Here is a 21,547-nt window from a genome sequence, read left to right on the forward strand (position 1 = left end):
AAGAGGCACACAGCTGACAACCTCTTACGGAAACTGAGGAACATCATCGCAGAATGGCTTACCCCAATTGGACTCTCCTGGGGATTTGTGACATCGGACAACGCCACCAATATTGTGCGTGCATTACATCTGGGCAAATTCCAGCACGTCCCATGTTTTGCACATTCACTGAATTTGGTGGTGCAGAATTATTGAAAAAACGACAGGGGCGTGCAAGAGATGCTGTCGGTGGCCCGTAGAATTGCGGGCCACTTTCGGCATTCAGCCACCGCGTGCCGAAGACTGGAGCACCAGCAAACAGTCCTGAACCTGCCCTGCCATCATCTGAAGCAAGAGGTGGTAACGAGGTGGAATTCAACCCTCTATATGCTTCAGAGGATGGAGGAGCAGCAAAAGGCCATTCAAGCCTATACATCTGCCTACGATATAGGCAAAGGAGGGGGAATGCACCTGACTGAAGCGCAGTGGAGAATGATTTCCACGTTGTTCAAGGTTCTGCAACCCTTTGAACTTGCCACACGTTAAGTCAGTTCAGACACTGCCAGCCTGAGTCAGGTTATTCCCCTCATCAGGCTTTTGCAGAAGAAGCTGGAGACATTGAAGGAGGAGCTAAAACAGAGCGATTCCGCTTAACCAGGATTCACGGGATGGTCAATCTGTTGAAATCAGAGCACTACATTTTGGCCGCCGTGCTTGATCCTAGATTTAAAACCTACGTTGTATCTCTCTTTCCAGCAGACACAAGTCTGCAGTGGTTCAAAGATCTGCTGGTGAGAAAATTGTCAAGTCAAGCGGAACGTGACCCATCAACAGCTCATCCTTCACATTCTCCCGCAACTGGGGGTGCGAGGAAAAGGCTAAGAATTCCGAGCCCATCCGCTGGCGGTGATGCAGGGCAGTCTGGAGCGAGTGCTGACATCTGGTCCGGACTGAAGGACCTGGCAACGATTACTGACATGTCGTCTACTGTCACTGCATATGATTCTGTCACCATTGAAAGAATGGTGGAGGATTATATGAGTGACCGCATCCAAGTAGGCACGTCAGACAGTCCGTACGACGTACGTACGTATACTGGCAGGAAAAAGAGGCAATTTGGAGGCCCTTGCACAAACTGGCTTTATTCTACCTAAGTTGCCCTCCCTCCAGTGTGTACTCCGAAAGTGTGTTTAGTGCAGCCGCTCACCTTGTCAGCAATCGGCGTACAAGGTTACTTCCAGAAAATGTGGAGAAGATGATGTTCATCAAAATGAATTATAATCAGTTCCTCCTCGGAGACATTCACCAGCAATTGCCTCCAGAAAGTACACAGAGATCTGAGATGGTGGATTCCAGTGGGGAAGAATTAATAATCTGTGAGGAGGGGGATGTACACAGTGAAAGGGGTGAGGATTCGGAGGATGATGATGAGGTGGCCTCTGTAGAGCCAGTTTGTGCAAGTAGAGATTGATTGCTTCTTTTTTGGTGGGGGCCCAAACCAACCAGTCATTTCAGTCACAGTCGTGTGGCAGACCCTGTCACTGAAATGATGGGTTCGTTAAAGTGTGCATGTCCTGTTTATACAACATAAGGGTGGGTAGGAGGGCCCAAGGACAATTCCATATTGCACCTCTTTTTTCTTTCATTTTTCTTTGCATCATGTGCTGTTTGGGGACTATTTTTTTGAAGTGCCATCCTGTCTGACACTGCAGTGCCACTCCTAGATGGGCCAGGTGTTTGTGTCGGCCATTTGTGTCGCTTAGCTTAGCCATCCAGCGACCTCAGTGCAAATTTTAGGACTAAAAATAATATTGTGAGGTGTGAGGTGTTCAGAATAGACTGAAAATTAGTGTAAATTATGGTTATTGAGGTTAATAATACTATGGGATCAAAATGACCCCCAAATTCTATGATTTAAGCTGTTTTTGAGGGGTTTTTGTAAAAAAATACCAAAATCCAAAACACACCCGAATCCGACAAAAAAAATTCAGGGAGGTTTTGCCAAAAGGCGTCCGAATCCAAAACCAAAACACAAAACCCGAAAAATGTCCAGTGCACATCACTAATTTAGTCAGGGGTTTATAGTACAATTACCCTGTGATATACATCCAGTTCTTACTGTGTACTGTTATATCAATTGTTATATAGCTGTGTAAGCTAGTCCAGTGCAGTATTATTGTCTGTAATAACCTCTGCATTGTGCAACCTGTGACTATTTGTGTGTGCATTGATAGCTGAGTGGTGTCCATCTAGTGTCTTTCACTCAACTTGCTATCCCTATATTCTATAACCTGAGGGGGCTTGGTGCGTCAGGTGTTATTTAATATAGGATTTTCACAAAGATATACTGTATTACGTATTTTTCTCTGTGGTTTAGTCACCATATCTCTCCTTTATCTCTGCTGGTGCTGACTACACTGCACAGGGGTTTGGGTTTAGGGATATAGTGCTGCTAATAATTGTACTGTGTTACCTCATACTGCAAGTTATATCATGTCTGCTTCTGACGGTAACGGTTCTGGGGCGGAACACACTGCTGGTGTTGCTGAAGCCACAGGCACATATGGGGAGAATATAGCAGCTGTGGGCTCTGGTTCTGGGGGCTTTTTGCCCCCCCAGTGGGACTGTGGCAACGGAGGCACATACTGACCCTCCGTGGGCTGCTTTTTCCACGCTTCTGCATACGCTAGTTCATAAACTAACACCCCCTATGGGACCCCCAATGCCGGTACAACCGTATGTGGTCCCTGCAGCTAAACCGTCGTGGGCGGACGATTTATCTGCTCAATTAAAGAAGTTGAACCAGTCCCTGACTACTAAAAAGTCTGACCATCGCTCGCCTAAGTCCAAGAGGTCCTCTAAGCGAGCGCTTGTCTCCTCACAATCCACTGCTGTCACTGACACCTCGTCTGATGAAGACAGCACATACACTGACCCCACAGGTTCTGACTCAGATATGGCTGATAAAGAGTGCAGTTCACATGTGGATATTCCTGATCTTTTGGAGGCTATTAAGTTAATTCTGCAGATTACGGATGATCCCAAGCCATCCGTTCCTCCTAAGAAACCAGATAGGTTCAAGCGTCAGAAGGTGATTAAACAAGTTTTACCTCACTGTGACCACCTAGTGGATATACGTCAGGAACCCTGGCAAAGCCCGGGTACGAAGTTTGTGCCTCAAAAGAAGATGCTGGCTCGCTATCCCCTCGCGCCAGAGCTGTCTAAGAATTGGGAAACGCCTCCTCCAGTAGACTCACATGTGGCTACGATGGTGGTTTCCTCAGCTCTACCTGTCACTACCATCACGTCTCTAAAAGAGCCTACGGATAAACGTGTCGAGGGTTGTCTAAAAGCGATTTACACCCTCACGGGTGCTGCACAAAGGCCCACTATTGCAGCTACATGGGCGGCAGAGGCTATTGAAGCATGGGCCTTGGAGTAAGAAGCTGAAATCTCCTCTGACCATGCTAGACAATGCTTGTCATATACTGTCACAGCTTCTCGCTATATTAAAGAGGTGGCTTCTGATGCCGGTATCCTAGCAGCCAAGGCCTCTACTACGTCAGTCCTGGCTCGCAGGATATTGTGGCTGAGATCCTGGTCTGTGGATCTGGACTCTAGAAAAACCCTGGAGGTACTCCCTTTCAAGGGGGATATTCTGTTTGGGGAGGACTTAAATAAGATAGTGGCTGACTTGGCTACTGCCAAAACTGCCTGTCTGCCTAATACAGCTCCTTCTGTGTGGAAGGCCAAAGGCACGTCCTTTCGCCCCTTTCGTCCTTCAGGTAAAGCAAAAGGTCAGGGGTACCATAAGCAGGCCCGCACTTCCAAACCTGGTAAGCCGAAGCCCAAAAGAGCCTGGGCTGCCCGTCAGCCAGCAGCCAAGACTGATAAGCCTGCCGCATGACGAGGTGGGCCTCGGTCCTCCCGGCCCATTCTCAACCTCAAGGCACTGTTGGACACTCACAGCCAGAGATTGTTCTTGTCTCAGAAGAAAGTCCTGAAACTTCAGGACATGATTTGTTGCTTCCTTTCTCGTCCGCAAGTGTCGATACATTCGGCAATGCAGGTGCTGGGCCTCATGGTATCAGCATTCGACATGGTGGAGTATGCTCAATTCCATTCTCGCCCCCTCCAGAAGCTGATTCTAGCCAAGTGGGATGGCCTGCCTCACCGGATCAGGTCTCAAATGATCTCTTTGATTCCGGAGGTCCGTCTGTCGCTGCTCTGGTGGCTCCAGGACCGACAATTGTGCAGAGGCCGTCCCTTCTGGATATACAACTGGGTCCTGTTGACGACAGATGCCAGTCTAAGATGTAGGGGCGCGGTGCTGGAGCAGCACTCCTTGCAAGGTCGGTGGACCAAGGAGGAATCTCTCCTCTCGATCAACATTCTGGAATTGCGGGTGGTCTTCAGTGCGTTGAACCTAGCCCAGCATTTGATTCAGAACCGTCCTGTTCAAGTACAGTCGGACAACGCCACCACAGTGGCTTACATAAATCATCAAGGCGGCACTCAAAGCCGTTTGGCAATGAAGGAAGCCTCACGGATTCTACGTTGGGCAGAACGCCATCTACCGGCAATATCGGCAATATTCATTCCGGGAGTCCTGAATTGGGAAGCGGACTTTCTCAGTCGTCAGGACGTGCATGCCGGCGAGTGGGGCCTCCATCCAGAAGTGTTTCAACTCCTCGTGGAAAGGTGGGGTCTTCCAGATGTAAATCTGATGGCGTCTCGACACAATCACAAGGTTCCGGTCTTCGGAGCAAGGACAAGGGATCCTCAAGCATCATTCGTGGATGCGCTGGCAGTGCCGTGGAGGTTTCGGCTGCCGTACGTGTTCCCTCCGGTGTCACTCCTGCCCAGGGTAATTCGGAAGTTCAAGCAAGAAAAAGGAAATCTGCTTCTCATAGCTTCGGCGTGGCCCAGACGGCACTGGTTCTCAGACCTGCAAGGCCTATCGTCAGAGCATCCACTTCTACTTCCACAACGCCCAGACCTCCTCGTTCAGGGCCCCTGTGTCTACCAGGACCTAGCCCGGCTGTCTTTGATAATTCTAGTGATTTTGCCATTTAATTCCAGTGATTTTGACATTTAATTCCAGTGATTTGGTCGTATAATTCCAGTGGTAATTGTTTGTGTCACTTGGCTTAGTCATTGCACCTCTTCAACATCTTTGCATGAGGTGCTGTTTGGGGCCTAGTTTTTGAAAAGTGCCATCCTATCTGACACTGCCATATGAATCCAGGGGTACTGCTGTATTAGTCCTGGGGTACTGCCACCAATTGCAGAATTTTAAAAAAATGACAGGGGCGTGCTGGAGATGCTGTCAGTAGACCAAACAATTGTGGCCCACTCTCGACATTCAGCCACTGCGTGACACTACTAGATAGGCCAGGTGGTTGTGTCGCTTAGCTTAGTCATACAGCAACCTTGGTGCACCTTTTTTTCTTCTTTGCATCATGTGCTGTTTGGGGACTATTTTTTTAAAGTGCCATCCTGTCTGACACTTCCGTATATGTCCAGTGGTATATTTCCAGTGATTTTGCCATTTAATTCCAGTGATCCTGCCGTATAATTCCAGTAATCCTGCTATATAATTACAGGGGTACTGGCGTATAATTACAGTGATCCTGCCGTATAAATCCAGTGATCCTGCCGTATAAGTCCAGTGATCCTGCCGTATAATTACAGTGGTACTGGCGTATAAGTGCAGTCCAGTGATACTGCCGTATATATATATATATATATAAATATATATACTCTGTTGCAAAGCCAATTACTGAGGCCATAACAACTATGCTGGTGTTAGATGTGCGTCCGGTATCCACCATTAGTGCAGTGGGACTGTAGTGCCAACCCTAGATGGGCCAGGTGTTTGTGCCACACACTTTTGTCGCTTAGCTTAGTCATACAGCTACCTCATTGCCCTCTTATACTTCTTGGCATGATGTGCTGTTTGGGGACTATTTTTTTTAAAGTGCCATCCTATCCGACACTTCCGTATATGTCCAGTGGTACTGCCATTTAATTCCAGTGATTTGGACGTATAATTACAATGATTTTGCAGTATAATTCCAGTGATTTTGCAGTATAATTCCAGTGAGTTTGCCATTTAATGCCAGTGATTTTGCCATTTAATTCCAGTAATTTGAACGTGTAATTCCAGTGATTTGGACGTATAATTCCAGTGATTTTGCAGTATAATTACAGTGATTTTGCCATTTAATTCCAGTGATTTGGACGTATAATTCCAGTGGGAATTGTTTGTGTCACTTGGCTTAGTCATTGCACCTCTTCAACATCTTTGCATGAGGTGCTGTTTGGGGCCTAGTTTTTGATAAGTGCATTCCTATCTGACACTGCCATATGAGTCCAGGGGTACTGCTGTATTAGTCCTGGGGTACTGCCACCAATTGCAGAATTTTAAAAAAATGACAGGGGCGTACTGGAGATGCTGCCAGTAGACCAAACAATTGTGGCCCACTCTCGACATTCAGCCACTGCGTGACACTACTAGATGGGCCAGGTGGTTGTGTCGCTTAGCACCTCATTGCACCTCTTCTACATCTTTGCTTGAGGTGTTGCTTGGGGCCTAGTTTTTGAAAAGTGCCATCCTGTCTGACACTGCAGTGCCACTCCTAGATGGGCCAGGCATTTGTGCCGCACACTTGTGTCGCTTGGTTTAGTCATACAGCAGACTCGGTGCACCTCTTTTTCTTCTTTGCATCATGTGCTGTTTGGGGACTAGTTTTTGAATAGTGCCATCTTATCTGCAACTGCAGTGCCACTCCTAAATGGGCCAGGTGTTTGTGCCGCACACTTGTGTCACTTAGCTTGGTTATACAGCCACCTAGGTGCAACTTTTAAGCCTAAAAACAATATTGTGAGGTGTGAGGTGTTCAGAATAGAGTGGAAATGAGTGGAAATGAATGTTATTGTGGTTAATAATTCCGTAGGAGCAAAATTACCCCAAAATTCTGTGATTTTATCTGTTTTTATGTTTTTTTCCCCAAAAATAATCCAGATCAAAAATCAAAACACAAAAGGGTGGTTTTGGCAAATCCAAGCCAAAACCAAAACACAAAAGTGGAATTAGAACCAAAACACAAAACACGAAAAGTGCCAGCCGCACATCTCTAGTTAGAATATGGGGTGCGCTATTTCGCCTCCCTCCATCATGTCGCACACTTGAAGCATTTGTCCATACCTAACCACAATGGCCACCAATACTTTGTCTGCGCAGGCGCAACACCATATTGTCACTGTGCTTGAGCGATACAGTGGTACATGTATGTATACAACTTAGATCCTTGGGGGACCCTGTGAATCCTGCCGCCAGTGACAATATACATAAAAAAGAAACAACAGTGTGTCCCAGGTGCTGAAAGACAGATATTTTCAATTACAGGTTGAGTATCCCATATCCAAATATTCCGAAATACAGAATTTTTTGAGTGAGAGTGAGATAGTGAAACTGATGGCTCCATATACACAAACTTTGTTTAATACACAAAGTTATTAAAACATTGTATTAAATGACCTTCAGGCTGTGTGTATAAGGTGTATATAAAACATAAATGAATTGTGTGAATGTACACACACTTTGTTTAATGCACAAAGTTATTAAAAGTATTGGCTAAAGTTACCTTCAGGCTGTGTGTATAAGGTGTAAATAAAACATAAATGCATTCTGTGCTTAGACTTAGGTCCCATCCCCATGACATCTCAGTAATGCAATTATTCCAAAATACGAAAAAAATATAATATCCAAAATATTTCTGGTCCCAAGCATTTTGGATATGGGAAACTCGACCTGTACCAATATTTGGCAGCTGTGTTAAGGTGGCCAACCCAAAGTGAAGAAATTGCATAGCGCTCCAATAGGGTAATAAAAAATTGATAACTGCTGTATCAAAATTATCCCAATTTATTTTATGAAACCATATGTATAGTATTCATTTTATGTAAAAACATGTTATATCCAACATGAATAAGTTCACAAAAATAATAAAATAATAAAATAGCCTCCTGTAGCTACAGTCAATTGAGATATAAGGCCAAGTGCAGTGCGGGATGCCGGCCGAATTCATACTTTTTTTAAAGGGGCAATCACAAGGCAAAACCATGCCTTGTACTGTCTAGAGCAGAGGTTCTCAAACTCGGTCCTCGGGGGCCCACACAGTGCATGTTTTGCAGGTCTCCTCACAGAATCGCAAGTGAAATAATTAGCGCTACCTGTGGACCTTTTAAAATGTGTCAGTGAGTAATTAATACACCTGTGCACCTGCTGGGTTACCTGCAAAACATGCACTGTGTGGGGTCCTGAGGACCGAGTTTGAGAACCTCTGGTCTAGAGCTTTAAGATGACCCTCTGAGCTCTGTCTGCACTGTACAGTGCTCCACCCTCCTTCTCCCACTCTACCTTCACAAGGCACGCCTGTGTTGAGATTGAATCAGTCTCAAAGTTCCGATGGATCTTTATGGGATGTGAGCAAAAAACAAGCAGGTTTTCCTTCATGTAATTACCCTCAAACTACACAACTGCACATTATGGGCCCGATGCTGAGTTGGAAGTATTCACAGCCAACCTTGCATCTTTTGCTGCAGTTGCGTCAGTGATTTTATGCTAATAGTCCTTCCCTGGTTTACATCCGTGCGTCACAATGTGCAAGGATTAGATGCACACTTGCAGCGCCTATAGATGCTGCATTAATGATGGTCGCACCATCAAAACTTGTACAAGTCATAAGGCAGGTGCCGTTTCACCATATATGTAACCGCTTTCAGCGACACCTCCGTGACATATCCATAAGCTGCAACATCTCTGTGCGCCTATGTAGGCATCCCCTTTTACCTCCCGGTCACGTCCAGGTACACTTCTTACATTTCTGCTACTGTTAGTCTAAATTTGTTTTGCAACTTTGTACAAAACAAACAAAGGGCCTAATTCAGATCTGATCGCACCAGCAAATTTGGGAGCTAATGGACAAAACCATGTGCACTGCAGGGAAGGCAGAGAGAGTTAGATTTGGGTGGGGTGTGTTCAAACTGAAATCTAACCCAAATCTAATGCCCCCTACACATTCAATGACCCGCCGCCGAGCTGCCCAACAGCAGATATGGCCGACGGGCGACCTGTCGGCGGGGGGGGGGGGAGGGGGTGACGGGAGGTGACGGGGGTTTCTTTGCTCCGCCCCTTCACTCCCCCCGTCACCCGACTCCATAGCAGTGCATGCTAATATGGACGAGATTATCCATATTGGCCTGCTTGCATAAGCGACCCGGCACCAATGATGAACAAACGCGGGGCCACACATTGTTCATCGTTGGTGCCTACACACTGAACAATATGAATGATTTATTCACTTATATCTTTAAGTGTGTAGGGCCCTTAACTCTCTGTGCACATGTTATAGCTGCCTCCCCTGCAGTGCACATGGTTTTGCCCATTCGCTAACAAATTTGCTGCTGCGATCAGATCTGAATTAGGGCCAAAATCAGGCGCATGAATCATGCAACTTAGACACATGTGCAGATGAAAGCATTGCTCCACTGCCCAATCACTCCACATCACCACTGCATCAGAAACAGGCCCCGTGTGATATTTCGACTTGCATTTAGTTTTATCTCCCTGTGTGTTATTGGGAGCCTTACTGGACTCCCTCCCAGAGAAATTTTGAAAAGGAAATAATCATTTGTAGAACAAATAAGAATAATGAGGCACATACTTAAGGGGTACTAACTTTTTATGTGGGATCGCTACTTTCTATACAATCTTTCTTTAAAAGCATTGCAGCATTTATAATATGGGGCATCATCAATGCATATTGGCAGAATAAAAAATGACATAGGGGGTCATTCAGATATAATTGCTGCTGTACGTTTTCGCACAGCGGGCGATCAGGTATTAACAGCGCATGCATCTGAGCCACAATGCACACACGCGTCGGACAGCTACAATGGGCATCGCCGGTCAGCAACGGGATGGTGCGAAAATTCCATTCGCACAGGCGTTCACAAGGTGATTGACAGGAAAAGGCCGTTTTTGGGTGGCAACTGACCGTTTACAGGGAGTGTCCGGAACAACGCAGTCGTGTCCAAACCGCTTTCAGGGAGGGTGTCTGACGTCAGCTCCGGATCCGATCAGCAAGATTCAATCGAACTGGAAGAGTAAGTCCTGGGCTACGCAGAGACTGCACAAACTGATTTTTAGCAGCTCTGCTAACACATAGGAACGCATACTTGCACAGTGAAAATACACTCCCCCTGTAGACGGCGACTATCTTACAGCAAAAAACGCAGCCCAGCGATTAGATCTGAATGACCTCCATAGTGCAGTATATGTAATTTCTATTTGAATTTCACAAATAAATATATGTACAGTATATTTAAAATATACAGTACAAATGCTTCTTACTTAATGACTGAGTTCTGTTCTTACGACTAGGTTGCTAAACAAATTGGTCGCTAAGTGAGGAGCCACATACTTAGTACAGGCACTTTTCATAACTATTACATAGTGTACAGTATTGCAGAACATAACATTTCCTAAAGATACAGAGCAGAAAATTATAAAAATGATGTACCAGCTGGCCGGAGAGCTGGTTGTAAGTCTGAGTGAGGTAGGTTGTGACGTGAGGAGCATCTGTATTAATATTAGTTTTCCTCCACCAGAAATGTGTTAAATACATATCTCTTTCTTCATTTACAGCTGACTGTTTTGCAGAGGAATTTGAAGATCGTTATTTAGATACTAAAGTCACAGGACAGACATTTCGCTATTCTGCTCTTTCACAATCTGCAACGCTTACTCCAGAAACTCCCACAAGAAGTACCCCCAAGCGCCTTGAATTTGTCTACCTGGTGAGTTCCCATAATTATTCCAAAGATATACATAACCAGTAATCCAATTCTATATGGAACATATCTAATAATGAGTTCTAATCGTACTGGGCCTGATTCATGTTTGTTGGACAGCAGGCGGGGCAGATGTAACATGTGCAGAGAGCGTTAGATTTGGATGGGGTGTGTTCAAACTGAAATCTAAATTGCAGTATAAAAATAAAGCTGCCTAACATTTGTGGGCTACATGCAAAAGCAGCTAGTATTTACCGTGCACAGAAAAAATATAATTGTATTTGCTCCCCTTACAAACATGAATCAGGTTCTATTATACTTGACTGAGATCAATGATTTAACAGCCTAAAGCAGGGGCAAGTTGCCAATTATTTCATCTGTAGGGCAACTGGCAGGTTTCGTTGAACTGTCGAAGGCCGTAAAGTGGTGTCTGTCTGTCTGTCTGTCTGTCTGTCTATCTGTCTATCTATCTATCTATCTATCTATCTATCTATCTACTGCGGGGTACACTGGGCTCCACAGGGAAAGACATTGGGGTGTAGAGTAGGATCTTGATCCGAGGCACCAACAGGCTCAAAGCTTTGACCTTCTTTCCAGAATGCCTAGCGCCGCCTCCTCTTAACCCCACCTCTGTGCACAGGAGCTCAGTTTTGTAGTTGGTGGAATGCAGTAAGCAGGCATACAACAGGGGGGCTGCTCCAGCAGCCCTGAGAAGAAGCTTTTCAAAGAAAAATTAAGACTTCAAGGGCTGCAGCAGAGACACTGACTGTGTTAGATGTCAGTCAAACATCTCCTACTGCATCTCCATCACCTCCCCCAGCCAGAGCCGTCTTAACAGCAGTGTAGGCCCCTGGACACAGCAATGCACTGGGGCCCCTACCACACATCAGCGGTAGGGGTGGGGGGTGCCATCAGCAGCAGCTTTGATGTCTCGCGGGCAGTAGGGAGTGTTCTATCTTTCGCTCAGCATGTAGGACCTGGAGAAATAATTCCTGCTAATTACTCCTTCACTACACTGATGGGGCGGGAAGGAGAACACTAAACTGTAGAAGGGGGCATTGTGCTGAATGAAGGGGCCCTGGTACATGACTTCCAGGGTGGTAGGGGGTGTCTAATACACAGGGGAGGGGTGGATAGCGGAGTGGGCTTAATATTCATCATTTTCTGAGCTACGGCCAGAAACGCGTTGGCGCGTGCTTATTACTTTACGGCATGAGGACGGACACGCCAGCTTCACTCATCGGGCAGCGATATCATACAGCACCGGGTAGCAGCGGTCTACAACACGGAGGACACAGAACGGAGGCTACCAGCCGGAGTACTGCTGAAAAGCAGGTAGGGACAGTTAGGGAGAGACGTCTCACTAACTAACATCTAAAGCTGCGGTTCATTTCATCTACTGCCGGCACCACCTGGACGCCCTACACTTTCCTCATTTATCAGTACTGTCACTTAAATATCCACAAAAGAGTGTAAACATTAGATACTAATTCACTTTTTTGCTTTAAACCTCATATAGTCTGAGGATTGTCCGTAACATAAACTATAACATCTTAACACTTAATTATAATAAATAAAGACACAGAGACTTGAATTTGGCAGAAATTGTTAGCTATTTATTTAAGTGAACCATTAACTGTGAATAATTAAACTAAAGTATGGTGGCCAGAAAGATCGGCTAAACAACCCTATCCCATAGATAACTATCTTATAAAAAAGAACTGACGTAAACCTTCCAACAAACAAATAGGTATCCGCCCAACCTCCATCCTGACTACCCACCTGTGAAGGTGATGAGGCTGCCACCCGTGAAGGCGGTCCAGCAGATGTAAAACCAGTCAGCGAAGGAGAACGCACCTAAAAATCAACAACCAAACGACCTCCAATCCACTCTTTAATACAACAAATGTTAACTTGCCGTTCTTTCCCGCCACACCCAAACCGTGACAACCCACAGCACGAAAATAGCCAACGCAACAACATAAAGCAAACACCACCAGTAGGAAGGGAGGGTGGGACGACAAAAGCAGAAGAGGCTGACCCAGCCCCTTTCTCAGGCTTAAGAACCCATTCCACCTACCCCCAACATTCATTCCTATTGGCTAACAATAAAACTCCCATAATGCCTTACCGTCCTGCCCCCAGACTAGCTGAGGTTTAACCCACTCCTCTCCTATTCTGTCAATTCGTTCTCCTAAAACTCATATAGTCTGAGGATTGTCCGTAACATAAACTATAACATCTTAACACTTAATTATAATAAATAAAGACACAGAGACTTGAATTTGGCAGAAATTGTTAGCTATTTATTTAAGTGAACCATTAACTGTGAATAATTAAACTAAAGTATGGTGGCCAGAAAGAACGGCTAAACAACCCTATCCCATAGATAACTATCTTATAAAAAAGAACTGACGTAAACCTTCCAACAAACAAATAGGTATCCGCTCAACCTCCATCCTGACTACCCACCCGTGAAGGTGATGAGGCTGCCACCCGTGAAGGCGGTCCAGCAGATGTAAAACCAGTCAGCGAAGGAGAGCGCACCTAAAAATCAACAACCAAACGACCTCCAATCCACTCTCTAATACAACAAATGTTAACTTGCCGTTCTTTCCCGCCAACAGCGAAGTTCTGTTCCACAGAAACTACGCACCGCCACCATACCCCTAACCTACCGAACCAACCACCGAAAACAGATCCTCCAAAAACATAGATAGTCCCTGTTCTGTCAAGTGCACACCATCAGGTCTAAACAAGTAGAAGTACCGAAACTTGATCCGCTGATGCCAAACCACAGCACCGCCATGGGCCACCACAAACTTAACCACCGCGACATACACCTTCCGGCGAGCCACATCGATCGCCCGACAATCCACCACTCCACGCCAACACAACCGCGGCACCATAAGCCTACAGCCTGGCCAAGCGCCCGAAATCACTTGCAGATCCTGAATAATGGCCAATCGAAGATTCACTGCCTTCCTCCTACCTAGGTCGTTCCCTCCTAAGTGAATCACCAACAGTTTGGGGATGCCAAACCGCCGAACCTGCTCCATAAGCTTTGCTTTCAGGTCATGCCAAAGCATACCACGCACACCTATCCACCGCACATCATCCGAACCCACAAAGCAAGGAGTCCCTTCCGTAGCCAAAAAATTGGCTGCCCAATAAACATAGGAATGGCCAATCACCCACACATCACACACGCCAACCTAAAAGGGAAAAAACAGATAAACAAATGTGAATATGGGAGATAAAACCAAACCCAGCCCAGAACAGGAACCAACTATCAGAACGAGGATCTGCCAAAAAGAAAAATTTGAATAGAGGACTATAACTTTCCTCTTGAACTAGCTTCAGGCCAATCAAAGCAACAGAAAGAAACAAAAGGAAAAAAACAAAATAACAAAAAGGGGGGGGGAGGTTAGAGCTGGGAGGGGGGGGGGGGGGTTGGGGGGAACACAGAATAACTCGGCTGGAGGTGAAACGTAAAAACCTGCTGAGGAATTTGTAATTAGATGCCAATTAGCCGAATTGAATAAATTAAGCCAAATCAGTTTGTCAGTTCAGGCAAAAAATCGCGAAGCACTCCAGACCCCCACTGCCAGCAGTGGCGAGTAGCTAGCCATCCGAGTAGGGAGGACAGGGGAGACAAACAATACAGCACGAACACACTGAACTGAAACACACAATGCAGTAACACAAACAACATGTTAGTAGAACAAACTCGCTTACGCAACAACGGGCCGAATGTAATGCTTATAAGCCGCCGACTTCCAGCGGCCCAAAGCCTTAATTTCGTCCACAGCGCGCCCTGCAGATGCTGTGGAAGTGGCGGCCCCGATTATAAAGGAATGGGAACCAAAGTCCCTAGGCGAGAGGCCCAAACTGGACAGGCAGCACCGCATCATCCATGTAAATTGGTACTTCGTCAATGGCGACCCGTCGTAATGCAGGAGCCAAGACCCCTCAGACGAGGGCCTGACCTCCGCATACCGACCAGCCAATGCCACCGGACAACAGTCCCCACCACCCGATGGTGTCAAAGTGAGCCAATGATCTGATCAGTTTTGGAGCGGCGCAGCCTGCACAGCACGGACCCTCCACCCACAATAACATCCGCGCGCCGCATAAAGGCCTCGGTTTTCTTAGAAGCCGCAACCAGCTCAGAAACCCTGAATGCACCATGGAATGCCATGGAAAAGGCCAGCTGAAACAGGAGCGTTTCAAAACGGTAGTCCGCCACCCCCGCCACCGCCCCTAAGAGGGAAGAAAGCAGGGACGTATCAATAGGGAGTCGGCCATCGGGAGGCACCGGAGCCGAATGCGCCCAACCTCTAAGCGCCTTTGCCAGCAGGAAACCCTTTGTAAAATCCGGCATACCCTTCAATTTAGAATAAAAGGATATCCCGGCAAGGTACCAAGACACCACGGCCCTCGATCTCCCTGTTACGAAGAGTTGCCAAACGAAGTCTAGAAACAAGCTCTGACTGCTCTAACCTCTAGGCCCTTGGTCATGGGAAAAGTCTTCCCACTCCTTCCAGGCCCGACGGTATCCAGCGAGAGTGGACGGAGCCAAAGACAGCTCTGCTAGCCCTTCCAATCCGCCATGATGACCTGCCAAACATAAGAAGGGCAGGGCAAACCTACCGAATCAGCCTCCGGGGCCAACAAACGGAACCTATCCCACTGCCCCCTGGACAATGTGTCGGCGATCCCATTATCTACCCCGGGGACGTGTTGCGCCCGAAACAGAATATTGCAGCGCAAACAGGTTAGCACGAGCTGTGACAACACTCAGAGGACCCACAGGGCCTTAGCCCTTTGGTTGTTAACCGCGTGCACGACCCCCAAGTTATCGCAGCGGAAGAGAATACTGCGATTGCGCAGTCGCTCCCCCCAAACCTCTAAGGCCACCATGATGGGAAAGAGCTCCAGCAACAACAGGTCGCCGGTCAGATGTTTAATTTCAAGAATATCTTCAGAGTTTTTAGTTACAAAAAAAAGTTACAAAGATTATGAGAAATATTTAAAAGTACACACCGATTAGGATACAATTTAAAGTGGAGGATAACTTCAGAAACCTAGCTCACTCAACAGCAGGTAGGCCTTCTGCGTGGAGGGATTTTACAATGTAAGAGATGTGGTGCATTACGGGTGGTATTCATGTGACCGGTGATCAGGAAATCGACGGTCACATGACCTCCCCCAGCATCCCGCCCCCTCACTATCCCGATGGTCGGCATGCCGACCAACAGAGACTATTTCCACTTGTGGGTGTCCACGACACCCATAGAGTGGGAACAGAACTCATAGTGACCTGTAAGGGGCTTGCTGCACTCGCCCCACCCTGCCGGGATCCCGGCGTCGGTATGCTGCCCGGGGGTAGGCTGCCCACTGGTCTCCTGACCATCGGTCAGCCATACCACACCCGTGCATTCCCAGCTCCTTGCTGCTTCCCTCAGAAATGAACAACACAGTGTGGGTGAGAGGGGCAGATATAACCCCCTCACAGGTGCGGCCCCCACCTTTTCCTTAACTCTCTCAATGCTGTGTACATTTCCTTTTGGTTTTTACTTTTTAAACAGTCATGTAAGAATCATTTCCAGATTCATAACATTCTCTGCTGACTATTGAAATTCCTTCCATCCTGGTCTTTCTCTAACCAGTCTTTCACCCCTACACTGAACTTTGAATGCAAATTTTCCTAGCATAAAGTTCTTCTACTGCTAGTCCCCTGTGTCAGTCGCTACATTTGTTGTCTGTACTTTATAAAATACTTCTATGAAAATATAAACCCATTTTCAAAGCTACTCTGACATACATCTGTGGAATATCCTCCTTCGCACAATACTTCCCCCTTGACTCCAAATCGTCAAGTGCTGACTGAATACTCATCTCAATTGGCAAGCTTGCCAAATTCCTGAGCCACCTTCTTATTACACTTTCGTACCAGATTTCCACTACACTGCACAGTCTGCACATTAATATTTATTCTTCTTCTATATTCAAAAATGCTTTGCCCTCTGGCCGGATACACTAAACACATTTCTCATACGTCCTAGAGGATGCTGGGGTCCACTTCAGTACCATGGGGTATACTTTAAAACTTTTCAAGGGTGTGAACTGGCTCCTCCCTCTATGCCCCTCCTCCAGAACTCAGTTTTAGAAATGTGCCCAGGCAGACTGGATGCACTCCAGAGGAGCTCTACTGAGTTTCTCTGAAAAGACTTATGTTAGGTTTTTTATTTTCAGGGAGAACTGCTGGCAACAGTCTCCCTGCTTCATGGGACTGAGGGGGCAGAAGTAGGAACCAACTTCCTAAAGAGTTTCATGGCTCTGCTTCTGGCTGACAGGACACCATTACCTCCTGAAGGGAACTGAACGCTAGCCGTGCCTAGATGCTCCCTCCCACAGCACGCCGTCACCCCCCTCACTGAGCCAGAAGTCAGAAGACAGGTGAGTGTTAGAAGACAGATCTTCAATCAAGAAAGTGACGGCTAAAGGTACCGCGCGGCTGGCAGTAGTGCAGCGCGTCATGTTGCCCACACATACGCAGGCACTGCTGGGTACAGAGCGCAGGGGGGGGTCGCCCTGGGCAGCATGAAACCTATGGAAACTGGCATAAATAAGGGGCATTAGTTGCTGAGGCACAGTCCTACCCCCGCCAGTATAAAAAATGACCTCATAAAAGCTGAGGAGAAACTGTTAGCGTCTCCTGCTCTGTGCTGCCACGTCGTCATGGCAACCGGGAGACAAGTGCCAGCGGAGTAACCTGAGCGTAGCTGATACTCCGGTTCGGGTCTTTTGCTGTGCAGTGGTTACAGGCTCTGTGCACGGCAGGGGATCCGGTGCTGGTTTTTGTGCTCACAGTCTGTGAGGTCTGAGTGGGGCGTGGACAGCACCTGCTATATAAACCCTCTTCTCAGGTTAGGCAGATGCTGCTGAATCTTTGTTGGTTAGTCAGTTCCTGAAAGCTAGCTAGTACTGTGTAAACTTTGTATTTGTTTGGTGCTTACTGCAAATAGGCCTTGGGATTTGGTATTACACTCTGCCAATCCAGACCTAGCAGTAAGACTGGAGTCAGTCGTTTAACCTGCTGGGGTTCTTTTGCTACTCTGTGAACCTAGCAAGTTTGCGGCTGTATTCTCAGACTTGCCTGCCAAAATCCTTTCTCACTGTGCAAGGTGTTCAGGTGTCAGTTTAGTGGCAGTAAGCTGAACCAGTGCACTGCAAGTGAAGACTAGGATTGTGGAGACTCTCCTTGTGTCTATTATTCCATCTCTGACCAAGGAGTTTACTGCCACACCCGTTGGTAACCCTTTAGGGTTTTGCTGTTGCCCTTAGCAACAGCATTTCGGGTTCTCTACGTATTAAATCACAACATCTCTCTTCTTTCCATCTGAGCATTCCTAATACTAGGGAGACACACAGTTTCTTAGCCTTTGGGCTTCTCTGTTCACCTTGTGTTTATTTTGTTACCCTATCACCTTCTATGTATGTAATGTCATATTCCCCAGTCTGTCTGTGAGTTCATTTATTTTGCATCCCTCTCCATTCAGACACCAGTACATTCCTGCTGGCACTGGTGTGCATAACATATTCAGCAGCCTAATACTCCTGTTGAAATTTTGTGGGAACATGGAGCATACCCCTCAAAATACTTTGCAACAGGTGGTCGATCAGGTGCAGGTCCTGACTCGACAATTTAATGATTTGTCCATTAAAATGCACACCTCGCAGGCCGCTGGCGGAGCTCCCGCAGCAGCAGTGCCTTCAGGGGTTAAGGAGCCGAAAGTTAATCTCCCGGATCGTTTTTCTGGAGATCGCTCGCAGTTCTTTTGTTCAAGGAGAGCTGCAAGCTATATTTCCGGCTTAGGCCTCAGTCTTCTGGGTCGGAGATTCAGCGGGTGGGCATAGTGATTTCCTTGCTACAAGGAGACCCACAGGTCTGGGCATATGGGTTGCAGCCTGACTGTCCGTCGCTTAAAAGTGTTGATGCTTTTTTTACGGCACTGGGCATGTTGTATCATGACCCTGACAAGACGGCCTCAGCCGAGGCTCAGATTTCGATCCTTAAGCAAGGGCGAAGGCCAGTTGAGGTTTATTGTACGGAGTTTCGGAGGTTGGCCCATGATACCCAGTGGAATGACCCAGCCCTGAGACACCAGTACCGAAGAGGTCTTTCTAACCAGTTAAAAGACCAACTGGTACAATATCCCTTGCCTGATTGCTTGGATCAGCTCATGCAGTTATCCATTCGGGTGGATAGACGGCTGAGAGAGCGCAGGCTTGAAAGGGAGACCGAGGCTTCTTTCCTTTTTCCCAAGGGAACCTCAGACTCTGAGGAATTTTCCGAGGAGCCTATGCAGATTGGGGCTACCCGCCTCTCCTCGCGTGAGAAGACGCGGAGGAGACAGCAGGGGTTATGTTTGTACTGTGGGAATAAAGGTCATGTGGTAGTATCATGCCCAGAAAAGCCGGAAAACTTCAGGGCCTGAGGGTGATAGGAAATATCCTGTCAGGCCAGAAGTCAGAATTTCCCAAGAAGACTTTTATCATTCCGGTGACCTTGAAGATCCTCGGTCAAACTGTCAAGACTGAGGCCTTTGTGGACAGTGGGGCCGACGGGGTTTTTATGGACCGCCAATTCGCCCTGAAACACTCTGTTCCCTTAGTACCCTTGGCATCGGAAATTGAGATTTGTGGGTTAAACGGGGAACCATTATCCAAGGGTAAAATTACCTCTTGCACCAGCCAGATTTCTTTGTTTATTGGAGCCACACACTCTGAAAAATTGTCCTTTTATGTGACTGTCTGTACTTTTGCCCCATTGGTGTTGGGGTTACCCTGGTTAAGGGCCCACAATCCTCAATTTGACTGGGTCTCTGGGGAGATTCTTAGTTGGGGTACTGATTGTTTCAGGAGTTGCTTGAGCCTTCCAGTCAGGCTTTCGCAGCTAAGTTTGCCAGGATTGCCAGGATGTTATGCAGATTTTGCGGACGTGTTCTCCAAAAGAGTTGCAGAGGTACTACCTCCCCATCGCCCCTATGACTGTGCCATTGATTTGTTGCCGAATGCTAAGCTTCCCAAGAGCAGGTTGTACTCCCTGTCACGTCCTGAGACTCAGGCTATGGCAGAGTACATTCAGGAGAACTTGGCTAAGGGATTTATCAGACCTTCACAGTCTCCAGTTGGGTCGGGGTTCTTCTTCGTGGGTAAAAAGGACGGTTCGTTGCGACCCTGCATCGACTTCAGGGAATTGAACCGTATCACGATTAAAAACTCATACCCACTGCCTCTCATTTCGGTCTTGTTTGACCAGCTTCGTACTGCCACCATTTTTTCTAAGATTGACCTATGCGGAGCGTACAATCTAATCCGAATAAGAGAGGGGGATGAATGGAAGACTGCCTTTAATACCCACTCAGGGCATTATGAATATTTGGTGATGCCTTTTGGGCTCTGCAATGCCCCGGCAGTCTTCCAGGACTTCAAGAACGATGTGCTCAGGGAATATTTGGATAGATTCTTAGTTGTATACTTAGATGACATCCTAATCTTCTCCCATTCCCTGGAGGAACATCGGAAGCATGTACGCTTAGTCCTCCAGAAACTCAGAGACCACCGGCTTGGGGCGAAGCTGGAGAAGTGCGAATTTGAAGTTCAGCAAATCGCATTTCTAGGATATATTATCTCCCCAGAAGGTTTCCAAATGGAGGGTTCCAAGGTACAGGCAGTCCTGGATTGGGTGCAGCCCACTAGTTTGAAGGCGCTTCAGCGTTTTCTGGGCTTTGCGAATTTTTATAGACGATTTATCGCTGGATTTTCGTCTATAGTGGCGCCCTTGGTGGCACTCACTAAGAAAGGGGCGGATGTTGCTCACTGGTCTTGTGAGGCCAAAGCGGCTTTTGCCCGTCTCAAAAGGGCATTTGTCTCGGCCAAGGTGCTGCGACACCCAGATCCAGAGCGTCCTTTTGTGGTGGAGGTGGATGCCTCTGAGATGGGTATTGGGGCAGTGCTCTCTCAGATGGGGGTGTCTGATAATCGCCTTCATCCCTGTGCTTACTTTTCCCGTAAATTTTCGCCTGCCGAGATGAATTATGACGTGAGTAACCGGGAATTGTTGGCTATTAAGGATGCACTCGAGGAGTGGAGACACTGGCTTGAGGGGGCTAAGTTTGTGGTCTCAATTCTCACCGACCATAAGAATTTGGCATATTTAGAGTCAGCGAAGTGCCTCAATGCCAGGCAGGCACGATGGGCTTTGTTTTTTGCTCGCTTTAATTTTTTGATAACCTATCGCCCTGGGTCAAAAAACATCAAGGCTGATGCGCTCTCGCTGAGTTTTGCTCCAATCCAGGAGACCACCGAGGAGCCATTGCCCATTGTGTCCCCATCATGTATTAAAGTGGGCATTACCCAGGACCTCTTGTCATTAGTCCTTAGAGCACAGGAGCAGGCTCCTCCAGACCTTCCGGTAGGTCTTTTGTTTGTGCCTCCTAGGTTAAGACAGCGAGTGTTCCTGGAATTCCATGCCAAGAAGTCGGCAGGTCACCCGGGTATTGCCAGAACTCGGGAGTTGCTATCTAGGGCGGTGTGGTGGCCCTCGGTGGCTAAGGATGTGGATCAGTGGGTTCGGGCATGTGACATCTGTGCCCGAAATAAGACTCCTAGAGGGGTTCCTGTTGGCCCATTACATCCA

General features: G+C 47.2%; 1 protein-coding gene across 4 annotated transcripts in view; it reads left to right on the top strand.

Annotated features, from left to right (window-relative positions):
* Positions 1-21,547, top strand: part of NHSL2 (NHS like 2) — a 738,014-nt gene that overhangs the window by 407,204 nt on the left and 309,263 nt on the right. For all 4 annotated transcript variants that reach the window (XM_063937040.1, XM_063937037.1, XM_063937039.1 and 1 more), the window contains one exon: positions 10,694-10,845. In XM_063937040.1, coding sequence (XP_063793110.1) covers positions 10,694-10,845 — 152 coding nt within the window. The remainder of the gene's footprint in view (positions 1-10,693; positions 10,846-21,547) is intronic.

Source organism: Pseudophryne corroboree, chromosome 8, assembly GCF_028390025.1.
Source record: "Pseudophryne corroboree isolate aPseCor3 chromosome 8, aPseCor3.hap2, whole genome shotgun sequence".
In the NCBI taxonomy this organism is placed as follows: Eukaryota; Metazoa; Chordata; class Amphibia; order Anura; family Myobatrachidae; genus Pseudophryne; species Pseudophryne corroboree.